Consider the following 25956-nt stretch of genomic DNA (forward strand, 5'->3'; position numbering starts at 1 on the left):
ACAGCTGATCATATCACCTACTGATTTTTCTACCTCTTTGCACAATCTGCATTTTGACTCATTTGATTTTTTTTTCCAATTTTGGCCTTGATTCTATCATTCAGATACCTTGCTCCTGAGCAGCTAAAATCAAGCCTTCAGTTTCTTTTTTTAATGTTACACTTATAAGCCATTGCCACGTATTATCATTATCACCTTCCCTTTGATCTTTTGTAGAAAGTAACCACATAATCCTTTTCCTTGCTAGCATTCTGTTCATGTTTTTATTACATTGTTTCGATATTCATGTTTTGATTACTGAACATTCAGTAAGTTCCAATTTTTAACTTGCATCAAAGCTTGTTCTTACCTGTCTTTTATGTATCACCTAATACATAATTTTCTTCTTCAGCATTTATTGCTGACTGATCCTTATTTCTGGGATACCTTGTATAAGAGACCAAAAGCTTTATTAAAAATAAAGATGATTTTCAAGATGCCAGTTCCGGTTTTATGTTAAAATTAATAAAACTAGTTTCTATGGTGCCTATTAAGCTTTGTACCATACTGTGTTATTAATTCTCTGACATACTGGACTCAATCTGTCCTCACTCTACTCCACCTGAACTTTCATTGGAAGTTCAAACAAAGGAAGGAAAATTGTCTCTCAGGCACGCTTGCTGTGTTTGCAAAGTCCTGTGTGACAATTGCAACAATATTATAACAGGTAGATTTTGTAGTAACTGTTGGCTTTCATAGTTAACTCTCAAAGCAAACTCTTGACTAAAATGGAGAATATCTTTGAATGTATTTTCAACATTCTAGCATGACACCTAGAACTATCACTCCATAAGAAGATGGTTACTTCGTTGCAGTGCTTCCACATGTCAGCTTTTACAATAATTTGAGAATTGATTATACATAAATTCTATGGCTATGTTGTAATAAGAAATAATTTCTTAAACATCCAATAAAATTGTAAATGAAGAGAGATAAAAATATTGTTTTTCTTCCATAGGTCCTTTGAGACACCTACTATACATCAATTTGGATCCTGAAGATCTTTCTCTTTTTCCAATACAGCACTGTACAATGTAGTTCAATCAGCCAGTAAGAATTATTGTAATTTCAGAATAGGTTTCTTTTTTCAATATAAAGTACAAAAGCATTAAAATGAAACTTAGAAGTTCTCTATAAATAGAAAAGACCAATGGAGATTTAAGAGCAGGATATAACAACCACACCTATTTCCCGTTAGGTCACCATTTCATTAAAAAACCGTATCATTAAAAGTTTGGAAACTAATTTCCAATGTTGGTTAGAAATATAGATAAAAGCTTGTAAATAATACTACCCTGCCTATTTTTGAGGTGAAGATAATGCAACTGATAAAGGATGCTGAGCGTACATTTGATATTCATTAGTTAAGGCGATGGTCATTTTTACTCTCAGCTTGAATACTTTGAATGCTTCCCTACTTTTATAAATATGTGTACAACTCTGAAATCTGAAAAGTATCACAAAAATCAGATTAGGTAACATTAAAAACAGCATTGGAAGATGAACTACTCCATATTTTTTCATTCTGTTGCAATCTCCATAGATCTCTGAGTCATCCAATTAGCAAAAGTGATCTTTAAAAAAAGATCTCCGTTTGCATTCAGGTCTAGTTAAATAAACGGATGTTGCAGTCATTACCAAGGTTGTGCAATATTTGGGATTCAAGGGCAAAAAGTTTTGGATTTGGATCACCTGAAATGCAAACCTAGCTTAATCCTTAATCCAAATCCAAAGAATGGCACATCACTACTCATTCCTACAGATGTTTATTCAAGGCGATGTAGTGGCTAGTTGATAATTTTTAGAACATGTTTGCATATCACACCTAACCTAGTCTATGCTACCCATAGGGGACTGACCATAAAAGAAGTGGAGAATGATAGCTCCATTTGGCTTGGGATGGAATTTTTGGAGAGAATTCCAGATATTTTCATAGTGACCACCATGATACAAAAAAGATGCTGAGGTCCTAGAAAGAGTGCAGAGAAGAGCAACTACGATGATGAGGGCTCTGGAGGCTAAATCATATGATGCATGGGAACTAGGCATGTTTAGCCTATAAAGGGAAGGCTTAAAGGAGACATGATAGAAGCCTTCCATTACTTGAAGGGCTGTCACAGGAAAAAGAGCCTCAATTTGCTCTCCAGAGCACCTGAGGGCAGGACAAGAAGCAATGGGGGGGGGAGACCAGGCAATAAGGAGTGATTTCCTACTAGTGAGAATGATTAGTCAATGGAACAGTTTGCCTCCCAGAGTTGTGGGTGCCCCAGCTTGAGGTTTTCAAGAAAGGACTGGACAACCATTTGCCTGGGATGGTATAAGCTAGACTCCTGCCTTTGTTAGGGAGTTGGACTTAGAAGACCTCTAAGGTCCATTCCAGCCCTATGATTCTGACTAGCTAGCCCTGGTTGTTACTACTGAATGTTGAGATAAGATAATTAGAATCCATGGAGGCTTACTGCAGACTGGAGAGGAGAAGGGTCCTTTAATATCTTGATCATCCCTTTGGGGGTAGGCCACATCAAAGATACTGGAGCATGGCGAAAGACACAGGCACAGCTGAGATTCTAAGAAGGTATTGCAACAGAATCTTGACAATCTCTCTAATTTTTACTCTATCCCATCCTATATGACACAAAATCAAGATGGGATTGGATTTCTTTCCAACCCTTCCCTCTTTCTCTAGGACTGTGTGATCTTTTCTGCCAGACAATCTCCCTAGCCCTCCTTTAAAAAAAGGCTCATCCCTTCCTCCCCTCTCCCTTACTGGATCTTTCATACCTTCCCCAAGGTCAGCTCTAAATTCCTCTACACCCCCTTTTTTGCATTTCTGTTGTACCTTCCCTCCATAACCTTGAAGACAGGAAACAAAGAGGGTGAGTAAATTAGTAACACGGTTGTTAAGTTAATCTGCCTTCCCCATTGACTTTGTCATTAGGTCACAAAAAGTGACCATATAACCTAGCACACTGCAATCGTCATAAATATGAGTCAGTTGCCAAGCATCTGAATTTTGATCAAATAATAATAATAATAATAACAACAACAACAATAATAATACCACCACCACTACCATGGGGATGCTGCAATGGTCAGAAGTGTGAAAAACAGTCCTAAATGACTTTTGTCTGGGCCATTGTAACTTTGAATGGTCATTAAATTAATGGTTGTAAGTCAAGGACTACCTGTATCTCATTTTGCAGATGCTCCAAGCATGGAAGTCAGGAAACGTTAACTTCGAAGTAACTCTCCTTTTGCAGCCTTTGCAATACTAAGAGCCCAAGTGCAGGTTAATTGTTTACAACAGAACTCATTAAAGGGCTCTGCCTAATCCATAACTTGATCCAAAGTCTAGGTTTGTGTGGTAGGCAAGATCTAAAAAGAGCCTACTTTTGTGTGTGTGTGTGTGTGTGTGAATATTTCAAAATACTATGCATACCTTAACATTCAGATTATGGTGTATGAGTCCTTAAGAAAAGCAGAACTAGTAAATTATAAGGGCAATCACTTTTGTGATGCTCTGATTCAGGCATGAAGCATCTGTTCCACTGGAATGCTGCAAGGTGTCAAAACTATACAGTAGTAACATTTGTCATTTGTTGTGAGTCTATGTGCTAAAATATTCTTTCTTTGCCCAATACTATAGTAACACTATTCTCTGTAGACTCTTATTGAATACAATTGATTTATCAATGCCAGGATATCTTGTATCACCTTTCGTATGTTTTTGTGAATAGACTTTATTAATACTATATTTTGTGCATGTCATTTTCCTGATCTTACTGTCTGCAATTCTCTCTTCTGACCAAATGTACATAAACAAGGACAGCACTACACATCTGCTGAAGTGGTCTGCAGTCCATAAACATTTATGCTATTTTGTTAAATGTTGTGGTTTTCACTTCCAGGTAAATTGTGGATTGTAGACTACAGGTAGTTCTCGACTTACAACCAAAATTGAACCCAAAATTTATGTTGCTAAGTGAGACATTTAAGTGACTTTTGCCCCATTTTAAGTTGAGGACTATGTGTAACTTCATATAAATGTTAAATTAGAGATTCAAAACTCCAGCAGGAGAAAATCCATGTGAATTACTGTAAATAAAAATAATTTAAAACAATCAGCCACAGACAACTGAAATAACTCATATTCGTATTTCCCGAAAGTATAGAGATAAAACTGTTTTTCTAACAATTAAAGCATATAAGCCAAAAGAGCTTAGAAATTGGCTAAGGCCTTCATTATATGTTTTAGAGTCACAATAAATAATATATTCCCCATTTAAATGTCTCAGATTTCATTCTTTACACTAAAACAGCTTTTATGGCTACTCTCCTAAAAATTAAAACTAGTCTGTTTGCAATCAAGTATTCTCAACAGTCACAAAACCAAATCTACATATTCTGCCAATAAAATCATTTTAAAAAGAAGAATCCAATCAAACAAGCGTAGCCAAAGATAACTTAAACAGAGCTCTAAACTAAGAAAGGATATAATTTAATACTCTACGCAGTAGTTATATTCTTGAACAACACGGAACAATTATGAAATGTAAGGTGTTTTTTTTAAAAAAAAACAACCACAACTGTTTTTTTTTACCCATGCAAAAATTACAGATAGTAATTTTTACAGATAGCTAGTTCAGTTCAGATGGAAGGAGCGAGAGAAGGGTCTTGGCTCTTAAAATGGAGTTCTCCTTATTCTCTGCTTCTGTTTCCTTGTGAAGGATGTAAGGCTAAGATCACATGTTCAGCAAAAACACCGTTAGTGTTTCTGAGCTCAGCCCGCAGGGGTTTGCACAATAAAGTCTGTCTAGGGAAGGAAACCAGATGGAATGTGTAGCTAGGGCCTTGCTGTACTGTGCTCCAACTCAGCACAGGTGGGTTCTGCAGGAACGAAAGCTCAGCTGCCTGTATACACACAACACCTACATTTCCCCCCACACACACACACACAGAGAGTCCTCGCCTTCCTTTTTTTTTTTTTGGTCTTGACGGAATGAAATCCCCACAAAAGGCCTTAATAATAGTCTCCGGGTGTTCCCCGAAGGCTACCTTTCCTTTCTCTGCGCTGGTGAAAGACACGCGTTTCGGCTTGCCTCGATTTCACGTCGAAATCCACGTCTTGTGGACCGGTCTCGCCCACCAGGCTGTCTGATTAACACAGGGGTCTTCAAACTTGGCCCTTTTATGACTTGTGGACTTCAACTCCCAGAATTCCTCAGCCAGTCATGCTGGCTGAGGAATTCTGGGAGTTGAAGTCCACAAGTCATAAAAGGGCCATGTTTGAAGACCCCTGGATTAACAGAATAACAGAGTTGGAAGGGACCTTGGAGGTCTTCTAGTCCAACCCCGCCCCCTGTTCAAGCAAGAGACCCTATCCCAGGGGTAGGCAACCTCGGCTCTTTTAGGACTCACGGACTTCAACTCCCAGAATTCCTGAGCCAGCATAGCTGGCTCAGGAATTCTGGGAGTTGAAGTCCATGAGTCCTAAAAGAGCCGAGGTTGCCTACCTCTGCCCTATCCCAATTCTGAACAAATGGCTCTCCAAAGATCCTGGTTGCTTCCCCCCTCCTCCCTGGAGCCCGAAGACTTATAAACTTGCCAGTTTGCCCTCCACTACTTCTCTGAGCGTGCGCACACTTTTAAAGAAAAAAAATCCCGCGCCGATTTTTTTGCCCTCCAAGCCTGCCCTCCTCCTCCTCCTCCTCCCGCGGCTGCCTGGCGTGCAAGCGGCTTTCCTTTCCTCCTGCCCTTTCCCCGCCGCCGCCGCCGCCGCCGCTTCAGCCGAGGCCAGGCTCTCTGCTTGTTTCAAAGGGTCGCCTGCCTGGCTCTGCCGCGTCCCCATTGGCCGGATGAGGCCCTCCTTCCTGCCGGGGCTGCTGATGTCAGCCACGCTCTCACACCCTTGCTAAGCTTGCCGCCGCCGTCGCCGCCGCTCCTGCTGCTTGCGGCAGAACCTCCTCGGCGCGATCAGCCCCGACCCGGAGCGGCAAGGCTCTCCGCCGGGACGAAGCCAGCTCCGCAGCCGAACCAAGAGCCGGGCAGACGCCGCTCTTTCCCCTCCGGAGCCCGCCCGACAGTCGCCCGTCCGGGCAAAGCGGAGGGCGTTTGTTTACCAGGCGGAGAAAGGCAACGTTAGCGAGCCCGCCTTTTGTCTTGGAAGGAGGCATCTCCTTTGGCGGCGGCCGATCTTCCCGGGGCCGGAGAGGCGCGCGTTGCTCGCTTTTCTAGCCGCTTTTGCCCGGACTTTGGCTTCGGGCAAGATGTCTTGAGGCTGAGGCGGCTAAAGAAATGCCTCTGGTTGTAGCGGTCCCGGCGGATGCCTTTGTATGATCGCCGCCCCCTTTGGCGCCCGAGCCTCCTTCGGCGTGTGCACGTGTGAAAAGGCTGCAGCGCCTGACCGCGATCTGAAGCTGCCAACCTGGAAGATCGGAGCACAGCGTCGCGGGGTGTTTTCTCCGTCCTTCTCCCCGGAGGCTGGGTCAGCCTGCTGGATGGTGTCAGCGGCGACGTCTAACGGCCATTGCCAAGCAGGCGACCTCCGGGGCGCTGTAGACCGTCGGCGGCTTCGCATTTGCAGGATCGGGGTGCCCCCGCGGTTCGCGTTTCTCCTGAACTGCTGGTTTGCATTGAATGTGTCGGAATATGCTCATGAAGGAGTACCGGATCTGTATGCCTTTGACAGTTGAGGAGGTGAGTGCGCGTTGCCTAATACGGGCTGAGTGGAGGGTTCCTTCGGAGGGGGGGGGGAAGAGAAAATCGGCGGCGATCCAGTGGCTTTTTCACGGAGTTCTTTTTATTGCTTGCAAATGCATAGAGGAAACCCTTGTTCTGCAAAAACGTGGATGTCAGGGACAGTTGAGATGCATTAGAATCTCGAATTGGCCACTCAGCTTTGCTATGGGGAAAAAAAAACACGTTCTCGCTCACATACTTTGGGTGGCCCTGATGTGGGTTGCAATTAATGTAAGAAGAATGTATTTGGTTACAAAAAACTAAATTAACAGGAAAGCATTCTCTCTCTCTCCCCCCCCCCCTTTATTTCCATTCCCCAAGTTTATTTAGCTAATAATACTTGGACATTTCTTATTATTTAAACTTGCATTCTTTAAAGAGGGCTTGTCACTTCCAATACGTGGAAGAGGGCTTGTCACTTCCAATGCGTATCATAACATGCGCGGGCTGCGCTATGATGCCTAAATTGAAGCGGGTGGCAAACGAGCATGACGGCGTAGATGTACATACAAGGGACTGTTCATGTGTAGAATGCAACAGGTTTCAGGGTCATACCAGCTGCAGTTTTAACCAGTCTGATAATATTATCTCTTTTTTCCTTCCCTCTTTCTATTAGCCTTCTCTGTTTGGACAGTGAAACTGAAAGGTTGTAATCTGAATCGGAGAACAGTTTAAATTACGGTTGCTGCCGTAATGCCAGACCAGTCAATACCATTCAAGTTTCTTTTTCGTCTATATTCTTTTGGCGCTGCCAAATACCGTAAATTCGTTCTCTCCTTCCTTCTTTCTTTCTAAATATGCTGTACGCCACAAGGGGGCGCGTTTTGGATAGAATTCTCTCTAGAGAGCGTTATTCTTTAACTTTCTGTTTAATGCAGATACATTATGTACGGTGAGAAGAATCCTATTTGTAATGGGGGGGGGGAGAGAGAGAGAGATAGGTACGTAACTTTTTACTATGGTAATGCTTTATTTTGGCTCCTTGGCAAGATTTATAATGATTTTTTGCAGTTGCATAAAAACTAGTTTAAATATTCTGTTGGTGCCACGATTTTTTGCAATTTGGGTCATGAGAAAATGAAAATGTAGATGTCAGTCATATAATTCATGATTCTGCATCTATATGATTTGAGCCAGCCAAAATTCAGTGCCTGTGACCTATTTTGTATTTTTAATATGGGGGAGGGGGGCGGCCTGGATGTTGTATGAACTTTCCTTCAGCGGCTTCTTGGGTTTTTTTCAGGCTTTGTTGGAAACCAGCATTCTGGTAGTTGCTAACTTAGAATAGCAATTCTAAGTTGCTATTCCTTAAAAACTAATGCATCTAACCCAGGGGTGTCAAACTCAATTTCATTGAGGGCCGCATCAGCATTGCGGTTGCCCTCAGGGGGCCGGGTGGGTATGGCCAGGGCGGGCGTGGCCTACTGGGTGGGCGTGGCTAGAGTGCATATGGCCTACTGGGTGGGCGTGGCCAGCTCTACATCGTTCGCATCAAGGGTGCCTATGGGGGTCTGGGAAGGAGTGGGACAGATCTGGGGGTCTCTGGCAGAAGGAGGGTCTCTGGGCCAGGGCCAAGGCAGTGGGGGCCGTTCCCTCACTGTTTCCAGGATGGCTTCGCGGGCCACATGAAACCACTTCGCGGGCCGCATCCGCCCCCCGGGCCTTGTGTTTGACATGTCTGACTTAGACTTATATACTGCTTCACAGTGCTTTACAGCCCTCTCTAAGTGGTTTACAGAGCCAGCCTATTGCCCCCAACAATCTGGGTCCTCATTTTATCCACCTCGGAAGAATGGAAGGCTGAGTCAACCTTGAGACCTGGTGAGATTTGAACTGCCAAAGTACTGGCTATCGGCAGTCAGTAGAATTAGTCTGCAGTACTGCATTCTAACCACTGCGATACCATCATGCAACGATCCTAATATACATTCTTGCAATCTTATTTAAGTTAGTTCTTGATTAAAAAAAATTCTTCAGCATTTCCTGTTTGCATTGAACGATGGCACAAACATGTCCTGACAACCTTTCCCCCCTCCCCGTCCTATCATGTACCTACTGTATAACTTTGGTTTCGTCTTATGGATGAGTCAGCCGTAAGTCGCCCTTAGTAGTATCAGCATTAAAGTATGCTTTTCCTCCATATTCCAACTTGCCCAACTCATTGCCTTGGAGGGGATTCTTGAGGCACAAGTGGGACTCCTTTTTCCTTCAGATGAGATTCCTCCACTTCACCACAAATATCCAATCATAGATCTGGTTCACATGTCACACTAATGAACAGACACACTGAATGGATAGGTGCCGCTTACTGTTGACTACTTTTATGAGTATTGAATCATTTAATTCTGGATGTACTTCTTCTACATCTTGTACTTACTTATTTGAACAAGCCGGCCTGGTCTGATGGGTTTGGGGTATTTTAATATTAATTTTATTAATTTTTATTATAATTGGGCTACTTATTTAATTCTTTTTTAACGTTTGTACATTGTATTTTATTGTATTTATTGCCCTGTACACCGCCCTGAGTCCTTCAGGAGAAGGGCGGTATAGAAATTAAATTATTATTATTGTTTGTACTAGACATTTTAAAGATAAAATTTGAAATAGGCCCAATAGTTTATTTTAAAAAATCGATTCTACTACAAATCCCAAAGCTAAAAAATGAGGGCTCCCTCTATTTGTAATAGCAACCCCACCAGCACCAGCAGCCCACTGACATCCCAAAAATGGTTACGTGAAGTTTCAGGCCATCAAAAATGATTCACTCTTGATTCAGTGAACTATTGTTTGATTCTTTGCCCTCACCCAGCACAATGATGTTCCTTTAACAGGAAATAAGAATGTTGGTACTTATAAAGTTCTTTAAAGGTTGAGAATGACTGTTTATTTTTTTTCCATGGTAGCTAGAAGAGAGGAATCGGGCTTTTCAGGAAACAATGGAGAATCAGTCAATGAATAAGCATAGGTTTTGTGTCAATTTTAAAAATTAGTTGAATAACTTCAGAGGATAACTAGTAGAAAGATACAGAAGACATCCAAATCCTAATAAAACCCCACATTTATAATTTTTAAGAGTTAGGAGGAAATAGGTGTAATTTTAATTGAACTTGTGGCAGGCATCATATAAGCCATACATAATGTACTTGAGGGACTTTTTGGAAGCATGTGATGACCGGAATAACTAGAAAAGGTATGTTTAAATTAGTATGAAAAATGATTAGCATTTTATTCAGTGCAGTTTTACACCAGTTTCAGCACAAAAGCGTATGCATGGGGTGAGGCTCTTTCCCAATTTTGGAATTTGAAGGAAGGAAGAAATTTGGATCTAGTAAGACATAATATAAATAAATATCTAGCATCTTGCTATATTACATTAAGCCATGTTCTAATCATGCTTTTAATAAGCTAGCATTGACTGGATTCACATAACCCACAAAGTCATATGCCATAGATTATAGATCCAGAGTTGCTGGGATCAGAAAAAAAGAAACTACATTGTGACTTATTGTGATGTGTGAATGTAGCCATTGTGAAATGTTGCTTCAGTAGAAGTAAGAATGGAGATATGTCGCTTGGCTTCTAGTGAGAAAGGACACAAAATACTATAAGAGGTTTAGAATAGCTTTATTGATTTATTATTTATTTATAAAATTTATTGGCTGCCCATCTTACCACAGGGTAACACTGGGTGGCTTACAATCACGCATGCGTGCACGCGCGCGCACACACACATCCAATGACAGATGGGGAGGGCAGGGGGAGGTGGGATCTGTTGTTACATGATCAACCAGCTCCACTTTGATGCTTCGTATTTGGGCCCCAAGCTAACTGCAGAGCGAGGTCTTTAGGCCCTTACAAAAGGTCAGGAGGATGGGGGCCAATGTTCCAGAGGGCTGGTGCAATGGCAGAGAAGGCCTTTTCCTGGACCCCGCCAGCTGGAATAAATGGTAAAGGGTTTGCTATCTCCTTTCATAGATTCATGGTAAATTGTAGGGTTATCATGTGTAGAATTTGGAATGATTGCATATATATGGTTGACATTGCCTATTGTACAGCTTGTCTTAACCAGTGGCAAATTTATAGTAAGAAAATGAAGAGATAGTAGTAGTACAATTATCAGATTTGGAATACATGCACAAACATTTTATGTTTGGAGATGCCCATGTTCAAATTATGATAGCTTGAAATGTTATTTACGGTTCAGATTTTGAGACTGCCATACAATACTCAATACCTTAATACCGTATGTTTTGATGAGCCGAGAACATAGTCTGGTTTTTTTCCAATCTGGCAAAATGTTAAAAAAAATAATCTTACATTGCTTGTACATTTTGGTGAACAGAAGCTTGACATTCGTCCTTTTATAGATGTTTCAGTTGGATGGGCAGCCTGGCAGAAAAGACTGTAGTCGAAGGAGCCAAACCAACTTAGAGCCCTAGTCCAAATGATTATATGTAGCCCTTGGTTTAAATGTACCGTATGTGTCTTTCAGCCTGATTTTAAAAGCCCTTTGCAAGCAATGCAGACTTCTTCCAAAAACAAACTGTCCATTCAGTCTTGCTGTATGGTCAAATGGAAAAAAACGAGAGAAGAGGCTATCAAAATGAGAACAATGAGGCATGACATACTTTTGGTTCTGGCCACTACTTGTGAGATGCAGTCCAAATAGGTTATTCCAAGCAAAACTTTAAACTTCCATATTAATGGATGAGATCAAATCAAAACATGAACCTAAACATATAGAAATTGCCCTTTAGTTACTTTTCAGTACAGGTAGTCCTTGAGTTATGACCACAATTGAGCCCAAAATTTATGTTATTATTGAGACATTTGTTAAGTGAGTTTTGCCACATTTTACAACCTTTCTTGCCACAGTTGTTAAGTGAATCACTGCAGTTGTTAGAAACACGGTTGTTAAGTGAATTTGGCTTCCCCCATTGACTTTGCTTGTCAGAAGTTCGCAAAATGGGATCACCTGATCCCACTACACTGCAATCATCATAAATATGAGTCAGTTACCAAACATCTGAATTGCTGTAACTTTGGTCACTAAATGAACTGTTGTAAGTTGAGGACTGCCTGCATGTGAAGGCAGATACCATTTGTACTTTTCTTGTTGGAAGAGTTGTTTCACTGGTTTCCAAATAAAGCTCATAGCAAAGATAATATGAGCATTGATTTGCCTGAGGTTTAAATTGTAAAACAATGATAAGACTGAATAATAATAGTATTAAATCTAATAATACAGTACAAAACTGATAACTTGATTTTGGCAGAAGCGGCTTAATATTTTTAAAACCAGAAAGATAATGGATTTTAAATGACCATAACCTGTGTCTACAACAGAAATGCTTGTTTTGCTCCTGAAGTATCTGTAGCCCCCAAATGGTGAGTTTGCTCCATGTACACCCAACCCACTTTGAGGAGTCAGATTCTAAACAAGGTTTTAACATTGTTTCACAGTGAGGATTTGTTGTTGTTGTTGTTATGGAGTAACTAGTATTAAATAAAATATTACATGTCTATTTTTTACATTTAAAAAAATCCCAATAAGTGTGCCATATCTGTCATGTAAGCAGATCCCCCACCCCAAGTTGAACAATGGTAAAACATTTTAAATAGTTATTGAATGTTCAGCAGGAATAAAAGAATAGCTAGGATTTTTTCTTAGAACTATTTAAATATATAAGATTAATGTTTTAAATTACCCCTTTTTCAGTTAATAGTGTTGAAAGAAAAATCTTCATCAGGGTCCTGTCCAAGCCGGGAATAAACAAAATGGAGACTGCTTTAGAAAGAAGTTTGTAGTTTATTGAAGAGCAGAGCCAGACAGAAAGATGGCTTTGGGAAAGCTGAGCACATGTAGCTGGGAATTGTGGGTTTTTATATCTTCTTGAGCTTTTATGTTTGGAGTTGTTCCTGTGGCATGAACTTTGACCTAAGTCTGAGTGTGCCTTTCTGGTATTGTGATGGTGGTGGGTTAATCCTATTATGTCCCAAAGGTCATATCCTGCTTCCTTGAGGGTGTGGCTATGTTGATTCTAGGGATCTTTGTCTTTCTAATCCAAACTTCCTGGCTCAATCTTTCTGACAAGTTTATCACATCTGCATTTCTGCAGACCTGGTTTCTATTTGGGGCAGAGAAACTTAGTAGGTGGGGTTTCTGCCTTTAAGATCCTTTGAGGAAATACAATATTCTGCCTTTTTATATTCCCAAAAATATTTCTTTCTCTGGGGGCGGGGCTGACTTCCCACAATAGCACAGTATTGTTTTATTGGGCTGGCAGAATAGCAAATTAGTTTTTTCTGAAAAATAGAAATAAATATTATTTTGGTTTAAATGTATGATAGCAAACATGTCCTCTAAAACCTTGACTTACGCATTCAGTATTTCAGTATTTCTGTTCATTAACTGCATTATGTTGAAGACAAGAATAAAATGCTTGCTTGTACTTTTAATTTGTTTAATGCTGATTCATTCAAAATGCACCAATATTTTCCATTTAATTAATTAGCAGGAACTCTCATCTATTTTATTACAGCAAGTATTAGTAATTAATGACTGAAAGAACCACGTAAACTACATAACATTATACATTTGAAAGGCTTAGTTTAAAAGACAGCAACGTTCCTACTAGAGAAAATATTGTGTAAAAGTTAAAAAAAAAAAGTTTGACATAAATTTAGGAAATGAAAAATTCTTGATGTTGATACACCAGAGATTAAGGTGTGGAACTAAAATGGGAAAAGAATAGAAGAAAGTGCATTACTCTGCACTATCCTGCTGGGATAATCGTGAGGCTACCACTTTCAGGCCCTTTCCTCTTCTGGAGCACTTCCTGTGGCCCAGCATCTGAGTCTACATACTGCTCAGCACCTACAAAGTACTTTTATAAGCGTTGGAGACCAATTGTAGTCTAATGACAGGCGATGGTGGATTTTGCTCAGTGGGAACTGCTCAGTGGGGGGATTCAAATATGTGAACAACTGGTTCTCTGTGCGGATGCTGCTTCTGGAAGCTTCCATTCTGGGCCTGGGCAACAACAACAACAAAAAATAGCTACCAGTTCTGCCGAAGTGGTGCGAACCGGCTGAATCCCACCACTGGAACTGTTACTTAGAGGAATCTTGTGAAAGTTCTGTACAATGAATGCTAGTTGTAAATAAGAACTCCCAACTCAGCTTTCTTCAACTTAGTGCCCTCTGGATACATTGGCGCCTCCTCTCCAGAATGCCTAGCCTGCCTAACTATTACTGGCTGGGATCTCTGGGAGTCGTGTATGAAATTTTCTGGAAGGGGGGAAGAGTTCCATAACCATGCGCAGAGATATACCCATTAATGAATGACTTGCCTATTCCTAGAATGTACAATTGGAGAAATATATACATCCTACAATGCTACTTGTTTTCCCTCACTCAGAAAACAGTGTTGTAAACTTACTCATTTCTGTCTATCTCAAAGAATACCCAATGGAAAGGTCTCCCTGACTTGTTCTCTGTTGTTGTTTTTATGAGAAGAAGCCAGTATTTGATTTTCATGCTTCAGTCTTCAGTGGAGTTGCATTTTAACACTGCCTGGCCCAAGTTGCAAAGATGCACAATTTGCTTTGAAGTTTTCTGCTTCGACTGCAAACTCACATTGTGTGGGTATTGTGTTCGGCTTAATGTGGAAATACTGCTTTGCTAGCAGCCTGTCTCCCCTATGCTGTTGTGACACTCTATGTGCAAGAATGTAAATTGTTCTCAGCTACATCCATAGAAAATAATTGGAGGACACACTGAAGATACGTGTGTGCTCGGCCTGAGGGGTTGGCACAGCAACATCATTTTTCTCTAATAAATGTTCCAGGGAAAATCATATAGGGCCTCCTCCTTGAGCATGGGGTTGGACCAGAAAACCTCCAAGGTCGCTTCCAACTTCTGCTTGCAGTTACATGTGCTATTGAAATGATGTAGAGAGATTATTCATAAGCATGATCAAGTGCAATTTTCAGTACACTCTGGTTAAAGCAGTGGAATTTTTTTTCCTGTTGCTTCTCATCTGGAACAACATAATAAGTAAAAGAACAAAACCGCTGTTTGCTGATGGCTAAGCCACAGGTGTATTGACATCTGTATGTGCAATCAAAAGCATATGGTCTGAATGAGATTTCATTTAAGATGAAATCAATATATAGTTGAAAGAAACACTGCGTATGTTAGTAAATTGCATGTATTTGGCTGTAAGAAAGCAGAGCACTGATAGCGTAAACAGTGATCCCCAAACTTTGTGGCTTGGCAGCCCAGCTGTGGGGGAGAGGGAAACTGGGCTGCACAAGCAGCTGGCCAGTGCTCACACATGTGCACACAGCCCTTGTACAAGTGGCTAGCCTGTGTGCAAGTATCCACCCGCCCACCACTCAGACTAGTTGAGCTGTGTGCGCACACACACTGTCCAGCCGCTTGCGCGGCCCAAGTCCGAATAGGCTGTGGCCCAGTAGTGGGCCACAACCCATGGACTGGTGACACCTGGTGTAAAGTTTTACCACAGGAACCCATTTAACATCACCAGATAAACGATGCGTATAGTTCCTGACACAGAAATAAAAAATGAAGAAACTCAATTCTTCCATTTGAGGGAATAATTTTCAGCTGTTTGATAGCATCAGGTTTGGGAACATCAGGAAATACAGAATTGTGCTTTATTTTCCTATGCATATTTAGTCAAAATTAAGCCTGTTGTATTCAATGAGGTGTACCCCCATTTTGTATGGATTAATGAAATGTTTAAATATATTGTGTTGCTGTCCCAACACATATTGTCCACATTGCTTGATTGATTGCTTATGTCCTATCAAATCAACATTAACTTTTAGTGATCGTATAGATAAACCTTCTCAAGGATGAAAGGAGTACTTGTATTAATATCCCAATAGTGGCACAGAAAAATCAACAGGTTATGACCATCACTAAATCTGATTAAATTAATTTCAAATTAGAGATTCCTCTATCTTTATTGGCTGCAATACCATATCTCTGAAGGTGGAGGGGAATGAGCTGAAGTAGTGGCAGCATCTGAGCGAGAAATGGCTGTCAGGGCTCAGTGGAAGCGCCAGAATCAGTGCCAGGCTCCAGCTGGAGCTCGGCGCTGATCCTGGTGTGTCTGCTGAGCCCAGAAGAAGCGCTGATCAGCTGGAATGTTGCAGCATCTCCAGGGTCTTGTGATTTACATTCAGATGCTTGACAACTGATTCATATTTACGATGGTCACAGTCTCCCAGGGTCATGTGAAGTGACCAAAACCTGCTGCAACCACCCAGCAGACGGGGGGAATAAAAACCAAACACCCCACCCCCACCCTACCCCCCTGCTGCTAATCCTCAGCAGAAATGCTCACAACAATGAAAACCTCGGACAGGAGGAAGAGCGCCGCCAGGCGGGCAGGCAGGTGTCTTGCTCGGCTGTGGCTTGGGGGGAACATTTTTCAATGCCATTGTAACTTCTAACAGTCACTAAGCGAGCTGTTGTAAGTGGAGCACTACTGTACTTCATCACTTTTTTCCTTTTTTTTTGGGTCATCATGTTTTTGACACCTTGCTAGGCGACTGGTGGTACTCGAATATTGCCATATTCTAAAAGAGGTACAATGGGTGAAAAGGTTGAAAAGCCCTGATCTAGGTAGATATTTTTTTTGCTTATATCAAAATAATAATGCAGAACTGCTCTAGTTATGTATATACATTATGGAATTCTTTGAACTCAGTTTATATTTTATCTCTTGTCAACAGCCATTGCAATGCAGAGATTCCATTCAGTGCATGGAATCAGTTTGGAATAGCCTGTATATCTTACACTGACTATAATATGCTTTGAATCCAAGCCATATAGTTTTCATTTTTTATCTTTTAAACATATGGGAATCCATTTTTAATGCCTTTTCTCAATACAATTATGATGGGTCAATTTGCAAACTGGTTTTTCTTTTCACTTCACTTTGTATCTTCTTCACAGTTTTAGTAAAAAGGCTTTAGAGCAGGGGTGTCAAACTCAGTTTCATTGAGGGCTGCATCAGCATTGCGGTTGCCCTCAGGGGGCCGGGTGGGTGTGGCCTGGGTGGGCGTGGCCAGCTCTACATCTTTCGCATCAAGGGTGCCTATGGGGGCCTGGGCAGGAGTGGGACAGATCTCTGGCAGAAGGAGGGTCTCTGGGCCAGGGCCAAGGCAGAGGGGGCCGTTCCCTCACTGTTTCCAGGATGGATTCGTGGGCCACATGGAACCACTTCACGGGCCGGATCTGGCCCCTGGGCCTTGTGTTTGACATGTCTGATCTAACCTGTGTTGCTAATGTTCCCCTTTAATTTCTCAGTAGTTAAATTTTAACACCATCTCTCCCCTTTTCCATTTCAAAACTTTTACAGCCTGGTTGCCTGGAGCTTGTCAGAGTCAAATGAGACAAATGGCTGTTTACAAGCCTGATTTAAAATGTACTTTAGTTCAATACAGAGGACCAGTTTGGTGCAATGCTTAAGGCAGTGGGCTAAAAACCAGGAGACTTTTGAGTTCTAATCCTGCCTGGGGCATGTGACTAGCTATTTCCTCTCAGCCCTAGGAAAAAAAGCAGGGCAAATTGCTTCTGAAGAATCTTGCCAAGAAAACTGCAGGGACTTGTCCAGGCAGTCACCAGGAGTGAACACTGAATCAAAGGCACACACTCACATAGACACAAATAGTCCTACAGAACTATTTATTTACTATAAGTAAAAAAGCCAGATCCTCAGTTCTTTGCACAGGTGTGAAAAACATTACACTTCCCTTCCTTTCCTGACCCAGGGTAATGTCTGAATTTGCAAATTGTGGTTCATGCTTTTCTTGCAGAATACCACTGGCACAAATAATTTTCCACTTTGGGAAAAAACACAAAACAGGTTTGTTTTTAAAGTGAAAGAAGGAAGCACAGAAAAGCTCAATTCAGTTCTGGGGCTTGTGTTGCCAAATAAAAATTTTGTATCCTATATGAACAAACATCAACTTTTGGGTCTAAAAATACGAATCAGGAACAAAACATCATGGATTTTAGGACAATCTTTATACAAGTATCGTCAAAGGATTGTGTTTATGATTGTGCAAGGTAAGATTTTTTCTATATTCGCAAAAAGTATAGGCATACTATTCCCACTCATGGAGACTCATGAATCCTACTCTCATCCCTGCTTCTAGAACTGGGGTGGAAACTCACCAGATCTTGAGATGTTTGTTTTATTGGCCACCTCTCAAGGTTGCAGGATTTCTGTTCTCCATACCTACTACACCCAGCATGGCCAATGGTAAGAGGATGCTAGAGGACCACAGGTTGCCTCTTTTTATTCCAGAAAGCTCTTGGCACTCAGCTTGCCATCTTGGCTGCTTGTACAAGGGGATAAAGTTCAGTAGTCTTTACTTTGAATGTGTCCTTCAAATTGTGCTCAGATACCAATCCTAGCTTAGGATCTTTACAATCATACCAAGAATGAAACAACTAATCCTTTATGCAAATATAAATTCTCTACTCCGGAAGACTTTGTGGTTTTGAATTGTGCCCATGCTATTGAAAAACCATAGCCGTCAGCGACTGTACTTGTTCCTTCATCAAATACTGGGAAATGTACTTTAAATTAGTTCTTCCTGGTATTCTTCACTCTCAGGAACTATCACCTTCTTGTTAATGCTTGGAGACTTTTGCCATGTACTATAAGCAGTGCTAAATGCACAAGTACATTATGTGACTAGGCTTGTACAACAAGCTGTAGTTTTCCTTGGATCCTTGGTTACTAAGTTGCTTTCCTTTTATTTAAAAAGATGGCTATGAGTAGCTGACCTTTAAATCATCAAACTGGACTTTTTTCTTGAATAGTTTGTGTATTTGCTGTAATCCCCATGTGACTTGAGTCAGATTGGGATAAAATATCAAAAGCTCAGACTTAGGCTGCTGTACTTACTTTAGGATAAAAATTCTGGTAAAATTTCTTCCCAGATGGGAAGAAATTAATATAGGAAATCTAATTTTGTTAAATTGCTGATTATATGTTGACTAGGGATCTCCTTATTTGGTTTACATTGGTTTACTTAAATACAAGTCCTCAACTTACAACAATTCATTTAGTAAACTTACAGTGGCATTGAAAAAAGTGACTTATGACCATTTTTCACACTTAACTGTTGCAACAGCTCTATGATCATGCAATCAAAATACAGATGCTTGGCAGCTAGTTCATATTTATGATGGTCACGTGTGATCACCTTTTGCAAGCTTCTGACAAGCAAAGTCAATGGGGAAGTGATTCACTTAATAATTGTGGCAAGAAAATTCATAAAATGGGGAAAAAAACTCACTTAATAATTGTCTCTCTTAGCAACAGAAATTTTAGGCTCAATTGTGGTCGTAAATCGAGAACTACCTGTATTGAATTTGGAGCAAATTCTGTCACACATTAGTATTTCAAACAGACATTTACATAATATCCTTTTTAATACAAAAATACTCTAGGTTGGAAGCATTAGGCTGCTTCCTGGTAACTATTAATGTTTGCTTACAATACAAAAAGTCCTTTTGGCATAATTAGCATTTAGGATTGGAAAAAAGTCTGAAATAAAATTTCCCTAAAGATTTAATTGTTCCTGTTTTTTGTTCAAGTTCATGGCATGTAGGCAGGGCTTCCTCTTAACACACTTGGCCAGACTTCCGCTAAGTTACAATGCTGTCTTAATTTCATGATTGCTTATAAAAATAATTTTATCCATCCCTTTCAGAAAGCAATAGAAGAGCCTTCATGGCAGCTGTCAGAACTGATAAAAAACAATTCATTATAAATGAAGCATCACAATGAAACATGCAAACTAAACATAACTGAGGAGCAAAAGAGACATAGAATAAAATATTCAGTTATTGGAACAAATGAAATGCCTAGTATGGTAGAACTGAATTGATCAAATGATTGAATTTCATAAAAAAAAAAGAACCATCCGAGCTTCTCAGGAATTCCAAATCTTAGATCCTGGATCTACAAATAATTCCCTATTCAAACGGTGTCATTAGAATCTTAAATGAGCAGTACTGTTCACTGCAGAACATATTTTGTATTGCTGTTAATGTTCTGCTGGTCAAATGTACCCATAAATTACTGATGTCTGTAGCTCTCATGAGCTGGGTGATATGAACTAATGAAAGAAACAAGATTCTTGATGCAAAGCCTGATGTGCTTCATGACGTCTTAAACTGAATACTTGGCGGTGTTGGTGGTTGGATAACTATGATAATTTACAGGTAGTCTTCAGGTTACGGCTGCAGTTGACCCAAAATTTCTGTTGCTAAGCAAGACGGTTAGGGTTAAGTGAGTTTTGCCCCTTTTTTGTGGCCTTTCTTGTCACAGTTAAGTGAATCACTGCCGTTGTTTTATTAGTAACATAGTTGTTAAGTGAATCTGGCTTCTCCTTTGACTTTGCTTGTCCGAAGGTCACAAAAAGTGGCCGCATGAGCTCAGGACACTGCAACCGTCATAAATACATGCCAGTTGCCAAGTGTCCAGATTTTGATCACGTGACTACGGGGAAGTTGCAATGGTCGTAAGTGAAAAACAATCATAAGTCACTTTTTTCAGTGCTATTGTAATTTCAAACTGTCACTGGATAGGAATAGATAGATAGATAGATAGATAGATAGATAGATAGATAGATAGATAGATAGATAGATAACCTTTATTGTCATTTTTACTGTGGGCACATTGGCATACATTAAAAATAAAATTTTGTTGCTTTCTCTCAAAAGTGTACACATACATAACACACATTTAAACATTAAACTACCTGTACTTACTTGGTGAATTTCCATGTTGGAGAATGGATTCAGTTTTCCCATTCTTAGTTCCATATTGAACCTTAACTTGCCCATCAGACTGGCTCTCTTCCATCATTTTCTAGCTACAATCATTTGGATCAAACTTCTCAGTTTAGTCTTGTTATTAAAATGGCCACCTTGTAATCTATTTCCAATTGATCTTGGGAAAGTGATGTAGCTCTATAAATTATTTAGATAGGGAATCTGTCAAACCTCCTCTTTAATTCAAGGAAGTGGAGAGACATGGATTTTTCAAAAGGATTTTTTTTAAAAAAAAATTCTATTTTTTCTCCCACACTTCTTAACCACTCATGGGTATTTCTGTTTGCCACTTAAAAATACTCAAAAGGGATACATATTACATTGGCATATCTTTTTGTTATTCTTGCATGATATTTTGACAATGTTCCAGGATATTTTTAGGATGCTGCAAACTTCCCCCCTCCCCTTTGATGTACTCATTTTTATTTCAAACATGTTTTATGTTGATGACAAGCTGCCAGCAAGAAATACTCTAAAATTCTCTTTTGCTAGGTACTTGTAAATTTCACCCAACCCCCCAAATTATTAAAGTCACCTTTGCACAAAGTTATATTTAAGCCCTGCAGAAATGAAAGATGGAGAGACTTCTGATTATTCTAAAGACTGCTGCAATTTTCATATCTTCCCACTTTGTACAATATGTGCTTACAAAGGGTACATAACTTACTAATGCTTGCCCTAGGGAAAATATATAGCCATATCCCCATCTGGTACCATTCTGCCTTGAAAGCTGCTGTGAAGATTATAGGTAGTCCTCAACTTATGACCACAATTCAGCCCCACATTTCTGTTGCTAAGTGAGACATATGTTAAGTGAGTTTGGCCCCATTTTGCAACCTTTCTTGACACAGTTGTTAAGCGAATCTGTCTTCTCCATTGACTTTGCTTGTCAAAAGGTCACAAAAGGGGATCACATGACCCCAGGACACTATAACTATGTAAATATGAGTCAATTTTCAAGCATCTGAATTTTGATCACGGGCCAGTGGAGATGCCACAACAGTCGCAAGTGTGAAAAAGGGTCATAAGTCACTTTTTTCAGTGCCGTTCCAACTTCAAACAGTCACTAAATGAACTGTTGTAAGTCGAGGACTATCTGTATTTAATTTTAATAGAGGAACACACTGCATTTAACTCAACTGCTCTCTTGACCTCTGCTATTTGTAACAATGCTAAGTGGTGTGGCAACTACATTTACTAGGCTCTAAGAATAGTTTCATTCAAAATATGTTTTAATGTATTTTGAGAGTCTTGTCTTTGTATTGACTTTCTTTTGATATCAGATACATCAACACTACAGTTTTCGGATTCAGATCTCTCTCTTATTTGATCAATTTGTGCCTAAGCCTCATTAGCTATAATATTTCTGCATCCATACAAATGAAGTTATACTCCATCAGAAACAAAAACCCAACCAAGATTTATTTGGTCTTATATGTTCCAGGGATGATATCCATTTCATTATTGAACTTTATGCTAAAATTGGCATTTCTATACACCATTGCTTTTGAGACACTGAGAATTGTAAACATTGAGATTAGACAAAAATGAGATAAAAGAATAGAATGTGATAATTACCTTATTGGTTGTGGGTATTCAAAAGCGGAACAGAGCAAAAGTCCATTTTTTTCCTTACTGTTTTTGGGCCATGTAACTTTACCTGCAGGCATTTTGTACAAGAGCAGCTGAATTTCAACCATCTTAGATTTTTCTTCTTGGAAAAGCACAGAATAGAATCAATTTGATGTAGTATTGGATTAAGACAGGAGACTCACTGCATAATCATTGCACCAAGTAAGAGAGAGTACATGCACACACAATCTCAATCTCTCTCCCTCTCCCTCTCCCTCCCTCTCCATATTCCTAATCCTACCCCTACCCCTATCTCTCTTTTGGGATTTATGTAACATCTATCTATCTATCTATCTATCTATCTATCTATCTATCTATCTATCTATCTATCTATCTATCTATCTATCTATCTCATATGCTACCCAACTCTGCATGGCTTACAAAGCATTTCAATAAATGGAATACATAAAGATAGGGCAGTACAAACCAGCAGGACTCATGTTTGAAGGAATGTCATCCTCTAGGCCAGGGGTGGGCAACCTTGGCTCTTTTATGACTCGTGGACTTCAGAATTCTGGGAGTTGAAGTCCATGAGTCATAAAAGAGCCAAGGTTGCCTAACCCTGCTCTAGGCCAGTGTTTCTCAATCTTAGCAACTTGTAGACGACTGGTGGTTAAAGAATTCTGGGAGTTGGAAGTCCACACAATTCTGGCAGTTGAAGTCCACAAGTCTTAAAGTTGCCAAGTTTGAAGACCCCTGATCTAAAAGGCTCCTCCACAGACTGAACTTGTACTTATATGGTGGCCCCACATAGTCTTTCTCTTCCTTTGCCGTATTGGGTTTGCACAGCTCAAATAACAACATTTCTCATTTGTGATTCTGGAGCACTTTAGAATAGGACATTTTCCCTCTTGGGGGTTCTTACCTCACCCCACTGCAGGTAGTCCTTGACTGTTTGAAGTTAATAATGGCACTGAAAAAAGTGACTTACAATCATTCCTCACACGATTGTGGGTGTACCCTTATGGTCACATGATCAAGACTCAGAGGTTTGGCCAACTGGCCTGTATTTATATGATGGTTGCAATGTCTGAGGGTCATTTTTTGTGATCTCTTGACAAGCAAAGCCAATGGGGAAGCCAGATTCACTTCACAGTTGTGTTTCTAACTTAACAGCTACAGTGATTCACTTAACACTTGTGGCAAGTTAGGTTGTAAAATGGGGCAAAAGTCACTTAGCGACTGTCTCACTTAGCAACAGAAATTGGGCTTCAGCTGTGATTGTAAGTCGAGGTCTATCTGCGCTTATGCTTGGAGGTCTCTACTAGCTTTCATCTATCAGCAATCCCCACCTTAATCTTTCTGGTTGGTTTGAATCAGCAAAAGCCATCTGGCTCCATTTTTGTCGCTTATGTAAGGAGCCTGCATTGAACTCTTGCTCTGCCCCACTGCCCTGACCCTGGACTCAAATGAGTCATTTCTCATTCATCACCCCCTCTGCCACAGCTTACAGTCCTGGCTGCAGCTGTTGGGGGGGGAAGCTCCTGCTGTTTTTAATGAGGCCATCAATACAGCTTTTTGGAGGAGGGGAATTTATACGCAGGAAGGCTGGGCAACTTTCTTCTCCTACCAACAGCTCACATTTCCCCCCCCCCCCCACAAAACAGGCAAACAACGCCTGTTAATAAACAATTTTTAGTTATGGCATGAGTAAAAGGCAGTTGCATAGACATACCATTAATAAGAAGGTTGGGTCATAAATAAGTAACAAGGTGTACAGGAAGAGAAAAGAGAACTGAACTTTAATTCTCAGCTTATCCACGTAGCACTCCTCATAGTCAACTGTTAACAAACATGACAGTGAAAATGTATTCAGTCTCACACGAGTGCTGCCATCTGTAACTGGGGAGATTCTGAGGTAAAACATCAGCATCCTAGTCCCATGTAGATTCCAGCCCTAAAAATCTCAAATCGAAGCCGGTAAATAGAGAATATATTACAGGTGGTCCTCGACTTAATAACAGTTCCTTTAGTGGCTGTTCAAAGTTACAACACTGAAAAAAAGCAGCTTATGACCATTTTTCACACTGATAACCATTACAACATCCCCATTGTCATGTGATTTATATTTAGATGCTTGACAACTAACTCATACTTATGATGGCTGCAGTGTCATGGGGTGATGTGATCATCTTTTGCAACCTTCTGACAAGCAAAGTCAATGGGGGAAACCAGATTCACTTAACAACTGTATTACTAATTTAACAACTGCAACGATTCAGTTAACAAATGTGGAAAGAAAAGTCCTAAAATGGGGCAAAACTCACTTAACAAGTTTCTCACTTGGCAACATAAATCTTGGGTTCAGTTATGTGTTTGGGTGATTCTACTTTGTTAATATGCATGGACACATTTATAAATACAGATTAATCCAAGGTCCCTTTCAACCCTGTCGTTCTGTGACTAAAAGTATACATTTCTAAAATGATGGTCTTTTCAAAGTTTCCAGTTCGTGTGTTGAAACAACTCCAATGGGAGAAGTGAGGGGATTGTACCTCAGTGGCTGTTTACATGCATCACACCAGGCAGGGGTTCTTCAGTCATAATGTATTAAGTAAATCACATTTACCTAGGTTTGTGCTGCCATGTGCAAATTATATTTTGGGCTCTTCCTCAAAGCCATATTAATATGCATTCCTCCAGTGACTGAATTAGCAAAAAGATAATTTGCACTGATGCAATAGTCAAGCTCTAAGGTGCCTCAGTAACAACATTACTTACAAGTGGTCCAGCTCTTACAACTTTGCGGACAATTTAAGAACAGCGATTATTGATGTTTTATTCTATAATAATACCTACAATCTAAATACTTTTTTCCTCCCCCCTGCCATCAGCAGCACTGATAATCACTTTTTCCCCTTAAAATATGGGGTGATCGCCTTGGGGAAATGTGGCTGAAGCCTAGAATGTGAGCCATCTTCAGGTTTTCTGAGTAACAGTTACCAGCGTGGAGATGCTCCACCTTTGTAGCTCTGGGTTGTTTCTGAACTCAAGTCTGCTGGTTTTCTGGAAAACTAGTGGAGTTGGATTAAAAAAAAAACCAGTTGGAGATGAGATAAAAGTGAAAAAGCTTGAACAAGACTAAGAAAGGTGTGTTCTGCTTCATCTTAGTTTGTCCTTTACCTAGCAACCTGTCAGACAAACTGTTTTGGTTTTGAAGCCTTCTGGACAGGTGGATAGGTTTACTGGTCACTTGGGTTATAACCAAATAGTGTCAGTCCTGACAGGGTCAATGCTAAGATTGTGATTGAGGTGTCACAGATCATACACTGAGCCTTGGATTGGGTGGACCTTGTTTAGTGACTGCCTTAGTGATCATTTGCAATTACAACAGTGATGTAAAACTAACTTGATCACCGGTCCTCACATTTATAATCTCAGGTTTGTAAAGCAAAGGAAAGCTGAAATAAGATCTTAAGCACAGTAGCTGTTTCATTTAGTTACTGCTTTGCTGAACAACAGAGTTGCTGATCCCAATTGTATTTGTTAAATGAAGACTACCTGTATGATAAAACCAGAGGAGCTGGAACAGTTTTACTTCCACGGTTGACCAGGGAGAAGACAAAAATTGCATTATTTTTTAAAAAAATATTTTTTAGAATTTATATTATTGCACTTTCCTCATTTCATTGCTTTGCTATGATTATGTTTACA

The 25956-nt window shown here is 40.2% G+C and overlaps 1 protein-coding gene across 2 annotated transcripts in view; it reads left to right on the plus strand.

Annotated features, from left to right (window-relative positions):
- Positions 1 to 5805: 5805 nt before the first annotated feature.
- The window catches only part of PITPNC1 (phosphatidylinositol transfer protein cytoplasmic 1), a 186977-nt gene continuing 166826 nt past the window's right edge, over positions 5806 to 25956 (plus strand). For both annotated transcript variants that reach the window (XM_083355468.1, XM_083355469.1), the window contains exon 1: positions 5806 to 6735. In XM_083355468.1, coding sequence (XP_083211594.1) covers positions 6676 to 6735 — 60 coding nt within the window. In that variant the 5' untranslated portion in view covers positions 5806 to 6675. The remainder of the gene's footprint in view (positions 6736 to 25956) is intronic.

This window comes from Vipera ursinii (genome assembly GCF_947247035.1).
Source record: "Vipera ursinii genome assembly, chromosome: 2".
NCBI classification, from domain to species: Eukaryota; Metazoa; Chordata; class Lepidosauria; order Squamata; family Viperidae; genus Vipera; species Vipera ursinii.